At 45.6% G+C, this 24,632-nt stretch overlaps 1 protein-coding gene across 2 annotated transcripts in view; it reads right to left on the bottom strand.

Annotated features, from left to right (window-relative positions):
* The window catches only part of PARP10 (poly(ADP-ribose) polymerase family member 10), a 227,371-nt gene that overhangs the window by 163,247 nt on the left and 39,492 nt on the right, over nt 1-24,632 (bottom strand). For both annotated transcript variants that reach the window (XM_069221161.1, XM_069221160.1), the window contains exon 3: nt 11,861-12,106. In XM_069221161.1, coding sequence (XP_069077262.1) covers nt 11,861-12,106 — 246 coding nt within the window. The remainder of the gene's footprint in view (nt 1-11,860; nt 12,107-24,632) is intronic.

Raw genomic sequence — 24,632 nt, 5'->3', positions numbered from 1 at the left:
GAGTATACTCCTGTTCCCTGTTGAGAATGTGGGACCAATTTTATTGCTTGTTTTAATAACAGATTTCACCTCTTCTTGCAGCAGAACATTGTGTTCTGGGGGCAATTTGTGGTGATGTGATGGGATGTTTGGAGGGGTGGAGATAAATTCTGGGCAACAGCCATTGCGGATAATTGATAACACCCAATTGTCTGTGGTGATATGTTGCAAATGAGAGTGGAATTGATGTAGTCTTCCCCCACAGGAGATGTGTGGAGTGGAGGGGTGAGAAGGAAGTCACTGCTTAGATGGTGTAGTGGTTTGTTTTGAGGCTTGGAATTTGCCTCTGTTCCTGAAATATTGTCCTCTGTAGGACCCTCGAAATCCCCCTCTTTGATATTGAGTTTGTGGTCCCTGCTTTGTCTGGGAGGTAGATGCGTCAGAGAATTGTGGCTTAAATCCTCCTCTAAACTGTGGTCTGCAAAAGGAGCCTCTATATGGTGCGGTATATAGTGCCCCCATTGCTTTAGCAGTGTCTGAGTCTTTTCTCAGTTTCTCTATAGAGGTTTCTACTTCAGGACCAAACAGAGGTTTCTTATCAAAAGGCGTATTAAGTACTGTCTGTTGTATTCCTGGTTTAAAACCAGAGTAGCGCAGCCATGCATGCCTTCTAACTATAATGGCAGTGTTGATTCTTCTTGCAGCTATATCAGCAGCATCGAGGGCAGACCTTATTTCGTTATTACTTATAGCCTGTCCCTCTCGCCTACCACCTGTTGCGCCCTTTTCTGATGCTCTTTTGGGAGGTGCTGTATAATATCTTGCATTTCATCCCAATGGGCTCGATCATACCTAAGCCAGCAGTGCCTGAGAATTTGCAATTCGCCATTGGTTAGCTGCCTGTGTAGCTACTCTTTTGCCAGCAGCATCACATTTTCTACTTTCCTTATCAGGAGGAGGAGCGTCTCCTGATGACTGGCTGTTAGCTCTTTTTTAGGGCCGCGCTGACTACCACTGAGTCCGGAGGAACAGCGTGTGTTATATATTCTGGGTCCGTAGGGGCAGGCTTATATTTTTTGTCAATCGTAGGGGTAGTGACTCTAGCTTTGACAGGTTCACTAACAATTTGTTCAGCATGTTTAACCATTCCAGGTAACATTGGGAGACACTGGTATCTGGAGTGAGTGGAAGACAGAGTGTTAAATATAAAGTCTTCTTCTAGGGGTTCAGAATGCATAAGGACCCCATGGTAAGCCGCTGCCCTAGAGACAACCTGGTGTAGGCAGTAGTGTCTTCTGGTGGTGAAGGTTTTGAGGGGTAGAGGTCACGATCTTTATCTGGAATGAGATCAGGGTCAGAGAGATCCCGTGGGTCCACTGTATCTCCAGGCCAGTACAATGAGTGTCGTAGAAGGCAGTGGTGGTGGACTATTGTGAGGTGAAAAAGAAAGTTGTGGAGAGTGAGGAGAAGTAGGGAGAGGTGCTGGTTTCTCCTTTTGTCTCTGTACCTTTGCTGGTGGTTGAGCAGAATCTAACTCCTCTTGAAAGGCCAGCTTTCTTTTAGTCTTTAAAGGAGGTGCAGTGAGGTTTTGGCTAGTATCCTTATGTATATCGATTCTCTATTGTCTTTCATACATAACCTCCAATATTGGTTCAATCTCAGTCTCTTCTTCGGATGCTTTGCGAGATCCTTGCTCGGGCTTTGAGATTTGCTTTAATTTTCTTGAAAGTCCTTGTTCCTCTGTGTATGAGGATTTTTTCGGCTCCGAAGTTTGGGTCGTTTTCGTCCCGAAAAAGAAGTCGGTTGTTTCGGCTCCAAAGTAGGGTGTCGAATTTTCGACTCTGAAGAGTGAGGGTGTTTTCTGGAGTCCAAGGTGGAAGTTTTAGCCGACTTGCTCGACTCCGAAGTGGACGGAGGAGTGGCATTTTTCAGCACCGATCCGGAAGGTCGGTCGCTGACAGTCTTTTTTCAGCCGAACCATGGCCTTACGGCAGTGGTGTACCCAAGGCCTACGGTTGTTGGGGCGTAGGGGCAGACGTACTCACATGCTGGCCAGCCGTGATGGGTCTATCATCCTCCGATTCTTGTTCAGAGTCGGTGTCTCAGATGGAGACTACTGTCTGCGCCTGCTCTTCCTCCATGACGTCGAGATGTTCGGTGCTCTTGGATGCCATTTCTAGTCTTCGGGCCATGTGATCTCTTAAGGTCTTCTTTGATCGAAACGATCGACAGGCTTCACAGTCTTCCTCCCAATGGTCTGGAAAAAGGCACAAATTACAAACCAGGTGTTGGTCTGTATATGGGTACTTTGCATGGCACAGAGAGCAGAATCGGAATGGAGTCCAATCAATGAGGCTTTCCAAGCGGTAGACCCGAATAGGGCCGAGTCAGGCGCACACGAATGGCAGTCCTGTGTAAAGGTTTGTCTGAGCTCCCTATGGGTGGCAAAAGAAATGCTGCAGCCCATATGGATCTCCTGGAACCCCAATGCACTGGGTATCTAGGTACCATATACTAGGGACTTATAAGGGGGTCCAGTATGGCAATTGAAATTGGTGAATGAAGTCACTGGCCTACAGTGACTAATTTAAAAGCAGTGAGAGAATAAGCACTGAGGTTCTGGTTAGCAGTGCCTCAGTTAGGCACTAAAAAGGCATATTAAATACAAACAAGGGACAGGGAGATTACTGGGCCAGGGCACGGTCTCCCAAATTTACCTGTTATATAGAAAAGTGCACTGTTCCAAAAGACAATAAACCTATTTACTATATAGGAAGATAGGGGCGAAGATATATAATTAATTAATATCAGGAGAGCCCTCAAGCACCCAATAGGGTGACAGGTTTCATCATTGGGCTGTCTCCTCGTCAGACCGGTGCTGCAATGTCTGGCAGACTAACCAGAAGTTGGGATGGTACTTAACCGAAGGCAATTTGCCAAGTAGAGGTCTGGAACGAAAACTGACCAAGAGAAAGAGAAGGGTGTGTGAGTGAAGGAGAGTGTAAGCAAGATAAAAATAGCTCTGAGCCTAAAACATCACTTTAATGAATCAGAAAAAAGGTTCAGGCCAAGATTAAAAACATTCAGAGTCTTGTAAGTGTAATGTCACTTACAAGTTGAAGACAAAATTGTCAGAGTCAGTTGGTCAATCAGTAGCCCATCCCATTTTCGAGATTGAGCTTCCTAGGACCGCGCTAGCCTCAACCAAGGAGGTATTATTATTTTATCTCCTTAGTCCAGCAGGAACACCTGCCCCGCGCGCCTGTAGACTAAAAAGGCATACACATTAGGGCACAAACTTTGAGCATTGGGGTCCTGGCTAGCAGGAACCTAGTGAGACTGGCAAAACACACCGACATAGGTTTTTATCTATGAGCACTGGGGACCTGGCTAGTAGGATCTCAGCGACACAGTAAAAACACACTGACACACACACTCACAAACAGGCCAAAAGTGGGGGTAACCATGCTAGAAAGAGGCTACTTTCCTACAGCCACGTTTCCAGTTAAGTGATCATATACATGCCCTCAATGTGCTCAGGAAGCCCAATAATGTGGAGGTTATTGCACCTTGTCTTATTTTCTGCATCCTCTGCTCTCATCTCGAACACCTTCACTCCATTCCCACCAGCCGGTCTCCCACCGATGCCATTTCGGGATTTAGAATGTCTAAAGTCTGTTCCGTGGAGGTGACTCCGTTAGACTCCTATGGTCATCTCGAAGCAGGCCCAGGTCTGCAACAATGGTGTCAATTATAAGCTCCAGCACTTATTGGGATGCTGTTATGGCCTGCAGGGTGGTGTCCAATGTTGCACCCCGTTGTTCCTACAGCAAGGGTCCTCTGGTCGCTTTTGATGTCCTTGGTTCTTCAGAGGGAATGTCCCCTGTCTGGCTGAAGTCTCCTGTGTCTTTCTTCCTTGCAAACCTGCCCATCTCTGCGTCTTCTCTTGGTCTGGAGTACTGTTCTCACATGAGCCCAGTTTGATGAATGAGGGGTGTTGTCAGCCTTTCTGGAGGGCAACTTCAATCCAGTCCTGGTGGTCTGAAAGAACCCGGTGTGCAGCATGCCTCTATTTCTAGCAAGGGTAGCTCCTTCGCAATGGCGAAGGAGCGTTGTCCTACTGGCTGAGCCAGGAGCTGAAAAATGAAACAATTTTACTATTGTGTTATTTTTCTGCTGCTGGCTCTGCACCCCTGGGCAGGGAGGGGCAGATGGTAGATGCGTGAGAGAATTGTGTCTTAAATCCTCCTCTAAACTGTGGTCTGCAAAAGGAGCCTCTATATGGTGCGGTATATAGTGCCCCCATTGCTTTAGCAGTGTCTGAGCTTTTCTCAGTTTCTCAATGGTGTTTTCTACTTCAGGACCAAATAGAAGTTTCTTATCAAAAGGCGTATTAAGTACTGCCTGTTGTATTTCTGGTTTAAAACCAGAGGAGCGCAGCCATGCATGCCTTCTAACTGTAATGGCAGTGTTGATTCTTCTTGCAGCTGTATCAGCAGCATCGAGGGCAGACCTTATTTCGTTATTACTTACAGCCTGTCCCTCTTCTACCAACTGTTGCGCCCTTTTCTGATGCTCTTTTGGGAGGTGCTGTATGATATCTTGCATTTCATCCCAATGGGCTCTATCATACCTAAGCCAGCAGTGCCTGAGAATTTGCAATTCGCCATTGGTTAGCTGCTTGTGTAGCTACTCTTGCCAGCAGCATAACATTTTCTACTTTCCTTATCAGGAGGAGGAGCGTCTCCTGATGACTGGCTGTTAGCTCTTTTTTCTGGCCGCGCTACCACTGAGTCCGGAGGAACCGGGTGTGTTATATAATCTGGGTCCGTAGGGGCAGGCTTTATATTTTTTGTCAATCCTAGGGGTAATGACTCTAGCTTTGACAGGTTCACTAACAATTTTGGGCCACTGAAGGGGGGAAGGCAAGGGGGAGTTGTAGTGTACATTTTAGTTTTTGCCGGTCGTCTTAGGCCAGCCAAACTGATGTGCACTTAGGTTTCTCCGACCCAACTTGGAGAAATTGCACATACTCCCGTTCACTGTCTGCTCTCATGCTAGGTATAGCATGAGAGTGGCACGAGGATTGCATAGGGAGCCTGTGCTGGTATCCCAGGGACTGCTGGGACACCACCACCATTGAGGGAAGAAGAGCGAGGTAGCGATGGCAGCAGCAAAGGTAAGGTTTTTTTTTTTTTATTATTTGCCCCCCCCCCCCCTTACCCAGCCTTCCCCACCACCCGTTACTCCCTTTGGGATTTGCGGTGGTCGCCACTGATATCTAGATGCCTCTAAGTGTCTGCCAGCTGTGGCGAGTCCTCCACATAAATATCATGAGGCACATTAGTGATCAGTACCCAAGCGGGGTCTTGAAAGACAAGGAGGAAGGGCACGCAGTCCAGCATTTCAGTAATCAGTCGGGGACTACTGCAGTTTCACTTCCCGCCGCAACGCCCAACTCCAGTAGTCTAGGTGTGCCAGCTGCTTCTTGCCATTTCATCAGCTCCCGGACAGTTCTTAATAAGTAGGAGCGTGCTTGTAGGTCCCTGCTCTACTTTCGGGGCCTATGACATACTGCATGCGTAATTCACTGCAACCGTCACAGCTCCCTCCAAGCAGCCCACGTCCATGGTCTTTCAGTGCAATTGAGGGCATGGCGCGCTGTTCTCTAACCTCCGAGCCTCGTTCCAGGCAAGACCAGGTCCACCACTCAAAATCCCAGGGCCTCCTGCAGTGTCTCCTCTGCCAGGGAATCTCTTCTAGTCTTGTATCTCTCTCCTTTCAGGAGACCGCTCGCCGCCCACGCCTGCAAATCAGGCCCAGTCCGTCGTAACTCTGCACCCCTTCTTATTTCCAGGCTCCACCAGAGCCTCTGCAGAGGTCCATAGCGTGTGCTCTCATGCCGGTCCTTCACAAAGTCAGGTCTCGTTCCGCTGCAATAGCTGTGGTGCCGGCAGCTGCGTTTTATTAAATCAGTGCGGCCAGGGCTTGCTGCCATTTTAAGTTGCTGCCGTTCAACCGGCCTGGTCTGTCCTTCTGTTTATTCCTCACTGCAGAATTCAGCAGCACACCCCGGACAGCAGCAGTGTAAGGAGGATGTTGGCTGTCCACGCACTATATTTTTATGGAGCGAGATTAGTTGTAGTTTGGCAGGATTGGCCCAAATGGTGGAGCTCTGCAGAGAGCCCAGCGGGTTTGTGTGCGATCACATTGGTGCCAAGCCACACCCCACCACCCATCAGTTCCATTTGCAGTTCTCTGATCACTGAAGTGCTTTTCTGTGGTCAGCAGCTCTCCATAGAAGGAGCTCCACTCTACTGACTTTGCTTGAGATAGCTATAAAGTTTACTGGGCACAGTGGCATTATAGCAGGACAAATACATGTGAAGATAAAAGTGGCCAAACAACTGCACATCACATGGGGCCTAATGTAACACAAGGAAAGAAAACTCTGAAAATGAGGCATGCTCCAGAACTGTGTTGGCAGCATGCAGAGGCAAGAAACATCTCACAGGAGTAGTGTCCGCTCATCTGGTGTCATACTGATGGCCACATGACAGGAGCCGCTCTAGTGCTTCCTTGCACCTAATGCTTGAATAAATAGTTTATAGGAGATATGGAATGTTGTTTAAAAGAAGGAAATGCCTTTCCTTTCAAAAGGCTGGCGCTAGTTAGACAATTGGTATACACCAACATGGTCTGCTTAATGGTTTAATTAAAAAAATCTGTACTTTTAGTTTATTGTTTCTCAGTACCGCCTCCGGAGATAGGAATGTTTGAATTAATGAAGTCAAACATATTGTTATTCTAACATTTTGCTCTACATCCAAATTATTTTTCCTCAATGTTATTTGTTAGCTGTTTCCCATTAACCTGTATGAGATAGTCCTAAACTATAAAATCTACCATATATGGGAGCCAAAAGGGATCTAAGAAGGATATGTGAATGGTTGTGGGCAGCGAGCCATGCACAGTTCTTTGAGTAAGTAGTTTGTCATTTCTTATTGTTCTAATTCAGGTGTAAAAGATGTAATTGGTGCCTGGTATTTACAGCATCAAGACAGTTATCGGCACAGGACATGGCTACTGTAGGAAGCTGGGTTCTGGTTTCAGAACCCCCCTCACTTACACTTTTTGCCTGGTGTTTATGCAACTGTGACTGGAGTGCACAGGGTTCCTGCTAACCGGTTCCGCAGTGCCAGCGCTCTTTCCCTGAAATAAAGACACCTGGTCACATGATCCAAGTGGCCAGGACCCTTTAGCACCTCTGTAAGTCCCTGTTAAATGCTACCTCTGGTACCTAGGGCATAAGTTCTAAAGAGGATCTCCAAGAGATGCAGCATAACTTGTGCCATTCTAAGGGACTTAGCACCAAATTCATGCAGACTACTACTGCGTGACAAGGGGCTCCAAAAAGTGAAAACACAGTATGGCACACAGCCTGTATGCCATGTCCCCTAAACACTGCATGTAATATTTGTAAGTCACACCTATAGCAGACCTTCCAGCCCTAAGGTAGGGTGCATTATATTACATGTGTGGACATATCTGCAAGAGCAGATATGCCCCTGCTATGCCTTTGTCGATTTTCAAACATAGCCATTTTGGGTACATGTGGTGGACACTGGTTAATATGACTTCCCCAGCAACATGATGGTTTCACTGAAACTAGGTATGTTTGAATCAAACATTTCGTATTAATAAACCCTCTCTGATTCCAGTGATGGATTCATTAATATATGCATCCAGGGGGCATCTTAGAGGTGCCCCCTGAAAGCCTACCAACTGCTGGTGCGCTGACAAGTTCCAGCCAACCTGCCACCAACAGACAAGTTTCTGACCCACCCAGGGGCGAGGGCCTATGCTCTCAGGAGGTCAGGAACAAAAGTCTGCTCTGGCAGAGGTGTTCCACACCCCTCAGAACAGGATAACCTGCAAATCTGCATTCCAAAGCAGGCGACTTCAAAGAAGCCTAACATCTTTGGTATTCAGATCTGGCTCTCCTCCGAGAAGGATGCTGACTCCCTGCCCCAGGCTGGAAAATTAGATATGTAGGAGGTGTGTTGCATTTACCCCCTAGGGTGACCAGACTTTAGTGAACACAGCCTTAGGAATTCCGCCATCTTGTTTGTGGTGGAATTAGGAACTCTGGGACAGGGTGATGCCCACTCTAGGGACTGTAGTGTCCCCAAGGGTAAGAAGCCCACTGGTTAATACTTTTCACCCCCTTGAAACCCCCTACATTGAGTATTTATGGGACCCACTGATACCAGGAAAACAGATCTTCGCTGGACATAAAAGGATTGGACACGAAGCCTGTTGGCCTAAGAACCGAGGAGCATAACGGACTTTGTGCCAAACCTGCCTGTTGCACATGACCGTTGTGGAGCATTTGACCTGTCCTACCGCTGCAGCATCCAAGGAACCGGTAGAGCTGCCAGTGCTTCGCAAATTACCAAGAAGAACTCCCTTGGAGCAGAGGAGCTGATTCCCTGCATCTGCAGGCAACCAAAGAAAGTGGGGATTACCAAAACCCTACACCGCCATCACCACTGCACCCGAGCCACTTAGGCTGTGCTGAAGTGGGCCAATGGGGTGAAGGTGTTCCCCAGGCCCTCCAGAGACGAAGCCCCCCTTGAGTTCTCCCACTGTGGACTTCTCAACATTGTCTGCAGCCTGATTCTGCAGCCCCCTCTCTTTCAAAGCAACCGCCTCCGGTGACTGGGACCAGATAGTCCACTGCACCTCTACACCTAGACAGAGAAGAAGAGAACCACTGGTGTCCCTACATCTCCCAGGCTTGTGAGACCAGAGCCCACATGTTGACTCCACCAGTCCACACCTGCAGTCTGTCACTGCTGGCCCGTCTCTACTGCAACCACCACCGATGACTAAAAAAACTAACGGTCCAAACCACCTCTAAACCCGGCCGCCCTGGAAGGAGGAGAACAGCTCCACAGGTGCCCCTACATCCACAAGAATCGCAAGAACTGAACCCAGTTGGTCATTCACCCGGACTGGACTCAGTCTATCCCTGCAGTACCTTTGTGACTTGACAGAACCCCATATACTTACACAGATACCCAATGCCAAACTGCACCCCGACGCCCAGTGGCACCCAATGTGACCCGTTTGTGTGGCCTAGGAAACTGCCCCATACTCACCTTAAGTCCGGAAGATTGGTCCTGTAAGTTGCTGTGAAGTACCCGTTTCACAGAGTAACATTGCAGCTACAGTAAAATGCACTGTTGACTTGAAAATTCTGAAAATCTATACCTCGAAAAGTACTCGGCTAATTCCGATGACCTTGGTATCTAAATTTATATAAAAGTACATGTTATTTTTTATAAATTGGTGTCGGATTTCTTCATTGAGTGTGTGTCTCACTTACTGCCTATCTGAGTGCCTTACATGCTTAGCACTACCCTCTGATATGCATAACTGCTCACCCACACTACCACGAACGAGAGCATTTGGGGTGTCACATATGCCTATGTTATACCCCTGGGGTTTGCTTGGGATGTCTTTGCAGTGTACCTCTTTTTGGTCCACTATTGACAGTGTCTAAAATGGTAAATTACCTATATTCAAACGCAAGGAGGTGTTGGAGCACACGTGCACAATGAGGAAGGTGATTTGAGGTACTGTAAGGATATGTGAATCACAGATTCAGCCTGAGGCATTCATAACATGGAAGTGGACCCATCCAACAAGTAACCAAGATTAGGTGGGCACAATCGCGGTCATGTGCCAAGAAATATGGTGTTCAAGATGACAAATGGGACCAGAATGTTCAAAAAGAGAACCTCACTTGGCCAATGCTTTATCCAATATGTGTGGGATATGGTGGATGGCAGCAGTAATTGTGGCAACTCTGGTGAGATAAGCTCATCTGACTGGGACATTCCACTAAGGCATCCTCTGCCAGCAGCCAACTCTCATCAGCGTCAAGAGACACTGGCTGTGATCAGCAACAACGAAGGTAGCCCATCGACTACGCAAAAAGGATACTACAAGACTGAACATGGGTACAGCAGAACCGCAGGAACAATGTCAACACTAAACTACGGGCTACTAATTTGGACATCATTACACTATGCTCTTTGTTTGGGTCACTGCATAACTTGTGTACTAGGATTTCTATACAAAGTTCAGTAAATGAACAGGTTTTTAGAAAATAAAAAAGGGAGGATAGCTTCATTGATCCTCCATAATATTGTCCTCTGCCAATAAGCTGCTCTGGTTGAGGAGCAGGACGCTGCTGGCTCACACTCACAACACTGCCTCTGATAGTGTGGAACAGGTGAATGCAATTGCTCCTCAAAAAACAGGAACAACTAAAATATGGGAGGCTAGTGATGAGAGTAACTACAGCCTCCGTCTGGAATTATGCAATACAAGGATATCGAGCACCAGGCATGGCTCCACCGTCTCCTAAATGTTTTGGAAAGGCAATGAAGGTACTTCTCAACAAAATGCAAGGCAGCAGAACCTAAATATTTAGTAAATAGGTCTGTGAATAATGTAAAGATTCCTGCTTCTACTGCAATCCATGCCAGCTTCAGATGCAGCAGTGATTCGAACAGTCGCTTCTGTAGCCCCACTACCAGGAACACTGCTTAGGCTCCAGATGTGTCATTAAAAGCTACTCCATCTCTGGGTTTGTCAACAGTCTCATCGCTGCCACCACGATTATGGCTACCTCCGCCCTGCTGCAGGTGCCTCACTCCACTGACTAGGTCATTAGTTGGCACTGGCCAACGATGGGTGAGGCCATCCTACGATAAAGCTGCTCCACTCCAGGGTGCAAATATGCTCTTGAAGGTGGCAACTCACAACCTGCTAGAGATAGAGTAGGGTGCTGAAATCAGTGGGGAGGGAAGTATAATTAACACAACCAAAACCCAGTAAGAGCTTGCAGTGGCATGGGATGGTCTGGAGAGGTCCAACAGAGTATGTTGCTGTTTTCCTCTCATCTTGTTACAGATCCTCAAGAACACCCAATGTGAGGTAGCCTGACAATGCACAATAAACAAGGTGCCAGAAGTTTTATTTGGCCAATAAAGCCAGAACAGCAGTTCAGGAAGGGAGCGATACCACGCCTCGAGCTGAGCTGCACATACGCTGAGAATAAGGAGGCTACGCATAAGCTTACGTCTTGGCTTCTAATGTCTTTCAGAATGCACATCGAACCTCAAGATCCCATCAATGTCCGTAAATAGATCTAAACTTGCGAAAAATTACAATAGTTTACTCTTGAAATTCACATCTTCCACCACAGCAGTAATGAGTAGCCCACTTACTCTTAGATGTACAAAGGGGTCTATTTAGGGGTAAGTTCATTGTCGCACAGTGTCAATAAGGCCAATAAGATCTCTCCGTTCTGCAAATCTTGGTTTGTTACAAACTTTGGAATAAATTACCCACTGAGTTAAGGAAAAGGACCAAAGAATTGAATTTTTTAAAAGAAATGCTGAAAATGTTCCTATTTCAATAGGGTACTACCTGTTTTAGGGTGTGCTACTTACTAAGGCAGCAGGACACCTCTGTTAAAGCAGCTGCGCACTATACAAATCACATTTCATTCATTCATGTACAGGTTAAGCAGGCATCAAGTATCAGGCTGTATATAAAATAAAATTTTAAAAATCACCCATGCTGCACTAACCGTACAAGGACTTCTATAAACCCACTAGCAAATTTTCTCTATGCCTCATGTCCTACACTTGGGCACCTACTTCTATCAGCGCTGATGGAATTGGATCAGCACCTGAGGCAGAGTGTACATTACCTTGCCTATAGAATGTATTCCACCTCACCTACTGCTGACCCCCATACACTAGCAGAAGCTCTCTATGCCGAGCGTCCTATGCTCCAGTACCTGCTTCAGTCAGCGGCTGGTGGAACTGGATCAGCACCTCCTCCCGGCTCGGCACCCGGTGCAGCGTGTACTCCCCACTGTCACAGTTGGTCACATATTCAACGTAGAGTTCCAGGACGTCCTGGCGGACATCTGGCTTCAGGCCCTTCAGCACCACCTTCGCCCGGTCTCTGGGGGGCACACTACGGACGGTCAGCTCCACATTCAACAACTGGTGCAGCTCCTTGGAGAGGACCCTCTGAGCATCTGAGGGGAACAGAAAAGTGGTTCACTACAATACAAAGCAGTACTCAACACCACCTTTAAACTTCGACAACTGTACACCATACACCAAAGACAGTACAGTTGCCTAAAAAAAACGATATTAAAAAAAAAAAGTAGAAAAAAGTACTGCTGTATGTTTTAACTACAGCCATTGTGTAGGAAAGGACCATCTTGCCTGGCATGCTACTCCCATTTTTTACTTGTATGTATGTTTGTTTTTGCCCTTGCGTCACTGGGATCCTGCTAGCCAGGACCCCAGTGCTCATAAGTTATGCCCTGTATGCGTTTCCTGTGTGGTGCCTAACTATCACTGAGGCTCTGCTAACCAGAACCTCAGTGGTTATGCTCTCTCTGCTTTTAAAAGTGTCACTGCAGGCTAGTGCCTAATTTTACCAATTCGGATTGGCACACTGGAACACCCTTGTAATTCCCTAGTATATGGTACTGAGGTACCCAGGGTATTGGGGTTCCAGGAGATCCCTATGGGCTGCAGCATTTCTTTTGCCACCCACAGGGAGCTCAGACAATTCTTACACAGGCCTGCCAGTGCAGCCTGAGTGAAATAACGTCCACGTTATTTCACAGCCATTTTACACTGCACTTAATGTCTAACCCTCACTTAGTGAAGGTTAGGTGCAAAGTTACTAAGTGTGAAAGCACCCTGGCACTAGCCAAGGTGCCCCCACATTGTTCAGGGCAATTTCCCCAGACTTTGTGACTGCGGGGACACCATTACAAGCGTGCACTACATATAGGTCAATACCTACATGTAGCTTCACAATGGTAACTCCGAACATGGCCATGTAACGTCTAACATCGTGGAATTGTCTCTCCCAAGCCAAATGTGGTATTGGGGTGCCAATCCCATGCATCCCCGGGGCTCCAGCATGGACCCCGGGTACTGCCAAACTAGCTCTTTGGGGTTTTCTCTGCAGCTACCGCTGCTGCCAACTCTCAGACAGGTTTCTGCCCCGCCGGGGCCTGGGCAGCCCAGTCCCAGGAAGGCAGAACAAAGGATTTCCTCTGAGAGAGGGTGTTACACCCTCTCCCTTTGGAAATTGGTTTTAAGAGCCTGAGAGGAGTAGCCTCTCCTGGCATCTGGAAATGCTTTGAAGGGCACAGATGGTGCCCTCCTTGCATAAACCAGTCTACACCAGTTCAGGGATCCACAAGCCCCTGCTCTGGCGCGAAACCGGACAAAGGAAATGGGAGTGACCACTCTCCTGTCCATCACCACCCCAGGGGTGGTGCCCAGAGCTCCTCCAGTGTGTCCCAGACCTCTGCCATCTTGAATGCAGAGGTGTGAGGGCACAATGGAGACCTCTGAGTGGCCAGTGCTAGTAGGTGACGTCAGACTCCCTCCTGATAGGCTCTTACCTGGTTAGGTAGCCAATCCTCCTCTGAGGGTTATTTAGGGTCTCTCCTGTGGGTTTCTCTTCAGATAACTAATGCAGGAGCTCACCGGAGTTCCTCTGCACTTCTCTCTTCGACTTCTGCCAAGGATCGACCGCTGACTGCTCCAGGATGCCTGCAAAACCACAACAACGTAGCAAGAAGACTACCAGCAACATTGTAGCGCCTAATCCTGCCGGCTTTCTCGACTGTTTCCTGGTGGTGCATGCTCTGAGAGCTGTCTGCCTTCACCGGAAGCACAGAAGAAATCACAGTGGGTCGACGGAATCTTCGCCCTGCTACAGCAGGCAGCAAATTTCTGCTTCACCAGCCCTCTGGGTCCTCCAAGGGGCGAACTCCTGGTCCTTCCTGGGCCCTGGCAGCACCCATAATCTTCAACCACAACTCTTGAAGCTAGCAAGGCATGTTTGCAGTCTTTCTGCGTGGAAACAACTCTGCATCCTCCAGCACGCCGCTGGACATCTTCTGACCAAAGGAGAAGTTCCTGGCGCCGTCCATTGTTGCTGAATCTTCGGTTTCTTCCACCCGGAGGCAGCCCTTTTGCACCTTCATCCGGGGTTTAGTGGGCTCCTGCCCCCCCCCACCCCCCGGACACTTGCTTGACTCTTGGACTTGGTCCCCTTCCTCAGGTCCAGAAATCCATCTTCAGTGCTTTGCAGTCAGTTGTTGTCTTTCCAGAATCCCCTATCTCAACTTTATGTCTTTCTGGGGTAGTAGGGTAACTTTACTCCTACTTTTCAGCGTCTTGGGGTGGGGTATCTTGGGCACCCTTAGTGTTTCCTTACACTCCCAGCGACCCTCTACAAACTACACTAGGCCTGGGGTCCATTCGTGGTTCTCATTCCACTTTTGGAGTATATGGTTTGTGTTGCCCCTAGGCCTATTGTCTCCTATTGCATTCTATTATGTTCTACAGTGTTTGCACTACTTTTCGAAGTGTTTTACTTACCTGATTTTGGTTTGTGTGTATATGTTGTGTATTTTATTTACCGCCTAAGGGAGTATATCCTCTGAGATACTTGTGGCATATTGTCACTAAAATAAATAACCTTTATTTTTAGTAACTCTGAGTATTGTGTTTGTTATGATATAGTCCTATATGATGTAAGTGGTATAGCAGGAACTTTGCATGTCTCCTAGTTCAGCCTACGCTGGTCTGCTATAGCTACCTCTATCAGCCTAAGCTGCTAGAACACTACTAGTAAGGGATAACTGGACCTATCACAAGGTGTAAGTACCATAAGGTACCCGCTATAAGCCAGGCCAGCCTCCTACATTCCATTGTGACTTGGTTCTGTGCTGGTGCCTGCCTGGAGTTTCTTAGCTTGTGTGATGCTATTAATTGTGTTTGACCAATGACTGTGTTTCACCACTGCGCATATTAGTTGCTCAATGCTCACTAGTAGCACATTGTTTTGTTCAGCTTAGCCGCCTATTGGCTTTGACATGGCATTAGCCATTCCATTTTGTATTCAGCTCAGCTGCCTATTGGCTTTGACATGATATTAGACATTACATTTGATATTTAGGTTAGCTGCCTATTGGCTTTAACGTGGGGTTAGACATTGCAGCTGAGACATTGCAGATGTCTGTGTTTTTCCAAGCTGTGTTTTTCCACAAGATGAACCAAGCGGTTTTCTTCACACCAGACCTTAGCTGATAAGAGTACGTAGATTTTGTGTTTACCTCGCAATCCAGTCTGAGACCGGAATGGCTCGGAGAATTGGCCATTCTCCAAGGCCGTTCAAATCTCACACGGAGTTTGCTTTTAAGGATGGCTCCGGGCTACAGTGAGTTAGATTTGAATCTGCTTGACTTCAGGCTGGAGCTAGACGTCAGTTGCCAGTCTCCCGTTTGGGTAGATAATCTCTTTCTCGCAGTTGACCGGAGTCATCAACTTGCAGACCCCAGAAAGATGAAGCTGAATATTTAGGCCCTGCCGCCTTGCCCATACGGTGATTAATTTTGACTTTTATGCTTTGCTACTATAATCATATATATATATTTGCTGTGTACATTGCAACTGAGAAGTACTGTGATATATTTTGCTTTCATTGCTGCGACTACGTGTGCTTGAAATCTACTAATTCATCTCTCAAGAACTTGTGGGTGGGGAAGAATTAACAACAATAAAGGTCTTCTTTGAACTCAGAAGTGCATTCCAGAGAGGTTCTGTAAGCTCCGATTGGAGATATGCAGGAAGGCAGAACAGCTTGGTGTGGAACTTCACTGGTGTCTTTGCAAGGATTTTGTCTGTACTGTAGCAGTCAATAAGTGTAAAAAGATGCTGACTGTTAGGGCTCAGTGTAGTCGAGTGGGGTCAAATATTGGTTACATAGAAAAAAAGAACCTGGGATGATATCTAGTGTAGGGGTGAGCCTTGGTTTAAGGATTGAGCCAATACCTGGAAGAAAACAGTAGAGGTAGGAATGTACCCATCTGTAAACGAAGGGCAACCAAACACTTCGAGCCATTACCTGTGTAAGTTCTTTTGTGCTTTAAAATCAGTTTGCCCAACCTCCCAACAGTTCCTCCCCCAGGAGTGATGTCTCCATCATCAACCAGGCTGCGGGGATTCAGATGATCCAGCGAGGTAACCTAGAGCAGAAAGATATAGGGATGGTGCACAGCCTCAATCAATGTCGACATGACTACCTATCAAAGTAGTTCCACTAGAAGGGGCAGAAGGCAAAACAATGAGCTTTATAGGATTCCCTGCAATAACATTGGTGTTGTGTTACATGATTAATGCGGACAATACTGAAATTCTTCCTTTAGGTAAAACCTGTACCAAACAATTCTGATTTCGTTCGGAATTCTTCAAGAATAAAATACTTAGGTGTATGTTTCACTAATTCAACGAGAGAAAAAGGTGACAGATTTCAAGGATATTAGTGCAAATCTTTGACCTCTACATGGTATCCTCTGTATCTTTCGTGGTGGGAGAGATAAAGATGACGTTATCTTGCATTATTTTATTTCCATGATCCCCGTTAGCAGTCCTTTCTTTTATTTCAAATAAATTGACTCTTCTTTCCAAACATTTAAGGAATGGGAACAAATCCAGATTATCTGTGTCTAATCGCAAACTGAGTAAAACAGCAGGATGAAGTAATTTTCCCTGATTTCTACTGTTAACCCAAAGCTTTTCGTACGTCAAGCATACACTGTGTACCAAGAGAGAGAATGCCAATAACCACTTTATGTGTAGAACTGGAAAAATGTCCCACATATCAATTCTCTAATGAGGAATTTATTTCCTTTTCAGCGAGACCTTCCAGACTGTCACTCCTAATTTTTAAATATATTTGTACTTTTTTGGATTCTTATTTATTTTTAAGCAATTAGCAGCAGGAGAGTTTTTCTAAATCATCTACTTGTATTAATAAATTTGTTAAACTCAATGAAAGATTAATCTTCTGGTATACCTGGAGAGAAAAACGTCTAATTTGAATTCAACAATTCTTCAATCATGTTTACCTTGGTCTTTTACTGAATTCCAATCGAAATTTAGCTGTCCAAACTCATTTAAAAAAATAAATGTACTATAAAAGTAATTTATGAGGCATTTATGATGTTGGAAGCTTAAATCTCCATTTGCCTCTGGTAATATTTTTCACTTATTCAGATTCATTCAATCCTTAAGCTCCTGAGTTATATAAATGTTTACTTACTTATGCTACTCTTTGAACTGAATCTCAAATACATATTTTGTGGGAAAGAGATAAGCTTTTATTGGTCCAGTACCCTTTGGAATAACATTTGGTTAAAATTGCACAAAGCCTCAAGGGCAGCAAATACTACTTAAACACTTTTATTTGCAATTGACTGCTCGTTACTCCTTGCTTAATTTTCACAAAGTCTAAAATGTGTGATAGTAATTGTTTCTCTAATGATGATGATAACAACAGTGATCTAATACATACGTTCATTTAATTTCCTAATACATTTGCCTATTGGCGTCAAGTACGAGTTTAAATCAATGTATTTTTTTATGGTTAATATTCCTTTTAAACTTACAAAACGTTTTTTTGGTAGCTTGGCTGATGACTGATCGTCAGAATTTTGTAATAATGATTTAGTACAGCTGTTATTTGCTATTGCTTTTCAACAGATTATTAATTGGAAAAAACACTTCAAATATTTCTATTAAGGTCAGGTGGTATGCGGTTTGTTTTAATTATTGATTAAATAGAGCATTTGTTACTCCTGTCTCTATCTTCAGAGACAGGTGCTCTAGTATTACCTCTAACTTTGTTTCATATTATTGCTAGTCAGAAACACACTAATAAGCACAAGTTACTTGTTAAGAATGTCAAACTTCCGTAAATTACTTGCTTTTCCCCATCATAAAACACAAAAAATATTAATAACTGTTTTATTACCAGTTCTCATCTTATCTGTCTATTTTAAGTTTGGTCAAAGTTACGTGGTTTTACATGATGTATTTCTTAACTGATTTCATATTTATACTACTTAATAGCACCTTTTCTTATATTATCTATTAATGCAATTTCCTCCAGTTCATTTATTCCTACCTCCTTATATAAACGTAAAGTCTTTAATTCTTGATATTAGACTTCAGTGATGATTCTGTAAGCCTCTTAGATCATTTAAACATGTGTTTTTCATAGATGTTTATGATGCTGTGCCATATTTTTAACCCTGTGATTTACCTTCTTGTCTTACTAATAAAGCTCTGAAACTGAACAAGAAAGCACTTAAACAAACCGAGCAAGTATTAAGCGCCAAATCAGCTGCTGTGAAATATATAGCTTTAAAGTCACATGTCAAAGTAATGGCAAGAAAATACATCTTTGTACTAACAAGCTTAAATCATAGGTTGCCACTGGCTTGAACAGTTCATTCTTGACCAAGAATAACTTAAATTGAGGAGCCACATTGGGAGATTGTTCCCCATGAGAGAGATTGTGGGCACTTATATTCTATTGTGACATTTCACAACACATTCTGCAAGCAGAAAGACTCACTAGTAGTTTTTTCAAGCCCCAACATGGGAAGCTGGTATTGCCTCCTAGGGCTTCACACTAAGGTCAGAGGAGATAGACACCTTCATAAATGTACTGAAGTTTATATTGTTCAAATGCCTAATAGCGATGCAGTGGAAGGCACCCACCACCCTGAACATAAATAAATGGTTACAAGCCCTGCTTCAGTGGGCCCGAGTGGAGGCAAGAGTGCAACGCACCACGACAGACGCCTGGCCTGTGGTAGCTGCGAGACATGAGATGCATTTTTCGTCAAAATAGAAGCCAAAAACGATACCCGCCCTCCTTGAAAGTAATGGGGCATTAGGAAACCACTTAGATCACACTGAAACACGAAGTACGGCCCAGGACGCCGAGATGACCACTACTCATGCTATACCCGTGTGCGTTCAGCGTGGCTTCCCCGGGAGCGAACACTCTTATAAGCATTGATAAAACACCACTGCGCACCATGTCCATGCTCCCTCCGCTCTCTCTACACAACTCCAACCTGACTCCACCCCTTCACTCGAACACATTACATGGGTCACCTGTCACTCTATCATTTTTCCCACCACTGGACATGATTGCATGCTCACTGCTTTTACGGTTGACCCTATGATGTTAATCTGTTACATGCTAATGTGTGAAAATAATTGCCTGCTGTACAGATTTGCCTCCGTGAAGTCCCTTTTGTTATTTTTGCCCATTTACCCCTCTGTTGGTCCCGCCTCCCCGAGGACTGCAACTGTTGATGATATTGCTTGGTAATAAATAAAAAACTGATTAAAAAAAAAAAAAACAACATGGGAAACCAGTACACTTGGAGGCCTTTCTGCACAAAGTTATGGGTAAGACCACCACCGTTGACTCAAGAGGAGTACTTGTGCTTTTGGCTCCAATGGAAAAGAGAATTTGATCTAAGGTGCCCTGTATTTCAATCACTGGCTACAGACGAGTGAACTTGAGTGATTTGCTTCTCAAATTGAAAACATAAGTGGAACCTATGATCCATATCCATTCGGAGATGTATTACGCATATAACTGAAGCAGAAGCTTTGTATGGAGCACTCTGTGGCAACATGGAAAAGATAGGCTTCTAGTTGGGATGAAGTATGCATACGACGTATACAGCACAGGAGCATGGGAGCCATTTGGCAATGCAGACTAAGCACAAAGCAGGACTGGACATGGACAGCCTAGAAGAATATGCCTGTCTCAATTTGCCATTGCTATCTTCTAAAATATTAACTGAAATCCCTGGTCACTGGCCCAAAGGGACCACATGACACCAATAGTCACACATCATTAAGTAGAGGGGGTACACTTTAGTTGAGAGTCTGATAAATTTGAAATTTAGGATGTGGATTCTAATCTCAGCTTTGGTCTTTCATGAAAAAGAAAATTGGTGACTTACCTGTAACTACTGTATGTCTAAAGAAATGGCTCCCTGTTGCAGTTACCCCCCACTTTTTGCCTGATACTGATGCTGACTTGACTGAGAAGTGTGCTGGGACCCTGCTAACCAGGCCCCAGCACCAGTGTTCTTTCACCTAAAATGTACCATTGTTTCCACAATTGGCACAACCCTGGCACCTAGGTAAGTCCCTTGTAACTGGTACCCCTGGTACCAAGGGCCCTGATGCCAGGGAAGGTCTCTAAGGGCTGCAGCATGTCTTATGCCACCCTAGGGACCCCTCACTCAGCACAGACACACTGTTTGCCAGCTTGTGAGTGCTGGTGGGGAGAAAATGACTAAGTCGACATGGTACTCCCCTCAGGGTGCCATGCCAACCTCACACTGCCTGTGGCATAGGTAAGTCACCCCTCTAGTAGGCCTTACAGCCCTAAGGCAGGGTGCACTATACCACAGGTGAGGGCATATGTGCATGAGCACTATGCCCCTACAGTGTCTAAGCAAAACCTTAGACATTGTAAGTACAGGGTAGCCATAAGAGTATATGGGCTGGGAGTCTGTCAAAAACGAACTCCACAGCTCCATAATGGCTACACTGAATACTGGGAAGTTTAGCATCAAACTTCTCAGAATAATAAACCCACACTAATGCCAGTGTTGGATTTATTAAAAAATGCACACAGAGGGCATCTTAGAGATACCCCCTGTATTTTACCCAATTGTTCAGTGCAGGACTGACTGGTCTGTGCCAGCCTGCTGCTGAGAGACGAGTGTCTGACCTCATGCGGTGAGAGCCTTTGTGCTCTCTGAGGACAGAAACAAAGCCTGCTCTGGGTGGAGGTGCTGCACACCTCCCCCCTGCAGGAACTGTAACACCTAGCAGTGAGCTTCAAAGGCTCAAGCTTCGTGTTACAATGCCCCAGGGCACTCCAGCTAGTGGAGATGCCCGCCCCCTGGACACAGCCCCCACTTTTGGCGGCAAGTCCAGGAGAAATAATGAGAATAACAAGGAGGAGTCACTGGCCAGTCAGGACAGCCCCTAAGGTGTCCTGAGCTGAGGTGACTGACTTTTAGAAATCCTCCATCTTGTAGAAGGAGGATTCCCCCAATAGGATTAGGGATGTGACCCCCTCCCCTTGGGAGGAGGCACAAAGAGGGTGTACTCACCCTCAGGGCTAGTAGCCATTGGCTACTAACCCCCCAGACCTAAACATGCCCTTAAATTTAGTACTTAAGGGCTCCCCTGAACCTAAAACTTTAGATTCCTGAAACTACAAGAAGAAGAGGACTGCTGAGCTGAAAAACCCCTGCAGAGGAAGAACAGAAGACACCAACTGCTTTGGCCCCAGACTCACCGGCCTGTCTCCTGCCTTCCAAAGAAACCTGCTCCAGCGACGCTTTCCAAGGGACCAGCGACCTCTGAATCCTCTGAGGACTGCCCTGCTTCAAGAAAGACAAGAAACTCCAGAGGACAGCGGCACTGCTCCAAAAGAACTGCAACTTTGTTTCAAGGAGCAGATTTAAAGACCCCTGCAACTCCCCGCAGAGAAGCGTGAGACTTGCAACACTGCACCCGGCGACCCCGACTCGACTGGTGGAGAACCAACACCTCAGGGAGGACCCTCCGGCGACTCCAAGACTGTGAGTAACCAAAGTTGTCCCCCCTGAGCCCCCACAGCGACGCCTGCAGAGGGAATCCAGAGGCTCCCCCTGACCGCGACTGCCTGAACTCCATTTCCCGACGGCTGGAAAAGACCCTGCACCCGCAGCCCCCAGCACCTGAAGGAACGGAACTCCTGTGCAGGAGTGACCCCCAGGAGGCCCTCTCCCTTGCCCAGGTGGTGGCTACCCCGAGGAGCCCCCCCCTTGCCTGCCTGCATCGCTGAAGAGACCTCTTGGTCTCCCATAGGAAACTATTGGAAACCCGACGCGTGTTCCCACACTGCACCCGGCCGCCCCTGCGCTGCTGAGGGTGTACTTTTTGTGCTGACTCGTGTCCCCCCCGGTGCCCTACAAAACCCCCCTGGTCTGCCCTCCGAAGACGCGGATACTGCTGGCAGACTGGAACCGGGGCACCCCCTTCTCTCCATTGAAGCCTATGTGTTTTGGGCACCTCTTTGACCTCTGCACCTGACCGGCCCTGAGCTGCTGGTGTGGTGACTTTGGGGTTGCTCTGAACCCCCACGGTGGGCTACCTTGGACCAAAAACTGAAACCTGTAAGTGACTTACTTACCTGTTAAAACTAACATTACTTTACCTCCCCCAGGAACTGTGAAAATTGCACTGTGTCCACTTTTAAAACAGCTATTTGTGTTTTATGTAAACAGTATACATGCTAATGTAATGATTCAAAGTTCCTAAAGTACTTACCTGCAATACCTTTCAAATGAGATATTACATGTAAAATTTGAACCTGTGGTTCTTAAAATAAATTAAGAAAAGATATTTTTCTATAACAAAACCTATTGGCTGGATTTGTCTCCGAGTGTGTGTTCCTCATTTATTGCCTGTGTGTATGTACAACAAATGCTTAACACTACTCCTTTGATAAGCCTACTGCTCGACCACACTACCACAAAATAGAGCATTAGTATTATCTCTTTTTGCCACTATCTTACCTCTAAGGGGAACCCTTGGACTCTGTGCATGCTATTCCTTACTTTGAAATAGCACATACAGAGACAACTTCCTACACTATGGTTCTCCAGTATTGGTATCATTCATACATTCACATGCCTCAATAGCATAGACAGGTACCGCTATAGCCTATCCATGTTGTTTATAAAAAAAAATAAAAAATAAAAAGATAGAGAACCAAACTTGAACTTCAACTAATCAGGTGACAGCACCCTCTAGAACACTCCCAACAGAGGCTGATTTCCTCAGATTTTCTAGTACGAGTGTGAAGTATTATAGTTTTATATTAGAGGGAGCCTCAAAGGGGAGGAGGGTGGGTTGCATGTAAATCTATGAAAGATATCAATACTGGAAAACCATAGTTACAGGTAAGTAACCAATTTTCTTCTCCAGTATTGGATCTTTCATAGATTCACGTTTGAATTAGAACAGTGAGCAGTAAGTTTTATTTTGACCATAACTTTACTGGTTATAACAATAATAGAAACAATGATAATAACAGTTAATGCCAATAAAAATATAAGTAATTATAATAATAATAATAATAATAATAATAGGCTAGTATTGATAACGTACATATTAAGTGGAAGGTGGAAAAAAAACACAGGAGGCTCAAGTTAATGGGATAGCGGTCTTACCACTGCTTGCCCGACGGCTGTGTCTGTTTTGTAAGTCTCATCCAGGCAGTAGTGCTTCATGAATATATGTTGACTGGACCATTTTGTTGCCCAGCAGATATGTTGTAGAGGCATTCCAGCAAACAGAGCTGCGGATGTGGCTACAGCTCTGGTGGAATGGGCTTTAACCTTACTGCATAAAGGCTTCCTTCCTGAAAATGATAAAACTGTATAGTCAATCGAATCCACCTTGCGATGGTCTGCTTAGATACATCAGTCGTTCTTTGCATCTCCATATGCTACGAACACCTGGTCTGATTTTCGTATTTGATGCGTTCCTTGAAGATAAAACATTAGACATCTCTTTACATCCAGCGAATGTAGAGTCTTTTATGTTACTGTTAGTGGATTTGGAAAAAAAAATTCTTAAAATTACTAGCTCATTCGGATGGAAATTTGATGGTACTTTCGATATATACTTGGGATTTGTTCAAAGTATAACACTGTTTGGAGTGAACTTAAGAAAACGATCCTTGGTGGTGAAGGCTTGTATGTCACTCACCCTCTTCGCTGATGTGAGCTAATAAAAGTGAAGTTTTCCAAGAAAGGAATTTTAATTCTGACCTGTAAAGAGGTTCAAATGGCGGCTTCATGAGTTACCCTACTACTACATTTAAAAGCTATAACAGTGGAGGTTTTCTCACCGGAAGGAATGCTCTAAAAATACCCTTGTGGAATTGTTTTATCCAGGGACCATGCTGAGAGCATCAGAACATTGAAATTGCCACTACATGTACTCTTATTGATGAATAAGAAAGTCTGGATGTTGCCAACTACAGCAAATAAGGAAGTATTTTCTCTGGTGGTGATGTCATAGGATGGATTCCTGAAGTGACACCACAAGCAGAAGCGCTTCCATTTAAACATATAGGCCTTATTGGTAGTTTCGGCCCTGGTGTTTGCTAATACTTCTCTGCATTTTGGTGTAATGTTCAAGGTGGAAAACTCATTGAATTCAGGAGCCAGGCCGATAAGTGTAGAGACTACGGGTACGTATTTTTGACTTGGCCCTGGCTCATGGTCAGCAGGGCTGGCGTCTGTCCGAGTTGAACATGTGGTTGTTCCGAGTATAGAAGGAGTTCTGTGAACCAGAACTGTCTGGGCAATTTGGGTGCTACGAGGAGGAGATGGCATCCCTCTGAATCACAGGAATCAGGGGGAAAAGCGTAGGCATAGATTCCTGACCATCTCACCAAAAAGGTATTTCCCCACGACCCTTTTTGGGGATGCCAGCTTGCGTAATATAGGCATTTCTTGTTTTTGCTTGTGGCAAAAAGGTCTAGATTCGGCTGGCCCCATTTCTGGAAAAGCTGGTTGGGAATCTGCTGATCGAGTTCCCACTCGTCATACAGGATGATTGTTCTGCTTAAAGAGT

The sequence above is a fragment of the Pleurodeles waltl genome, chromosome 2_2, assembly GCF_031143425.1.
Source record: "Pleurodeles waltl isolate 20211129_DDA chromosome 2_2, aPleWal1.hap1.20221129, whole genome shotgun sequence".
In the NCBI taxonomy this organism is placed as follows: Eukaryota; Metazoa; Chordata; class Amphibia; order Caudata; family Salamandridae; genus Pleurodeles; species Pleurodeles waltl.
Note: the sequence above shows the minus strand (reverse complement) of the source record. Positions and strands in the feature narration are given on the sequence as shown.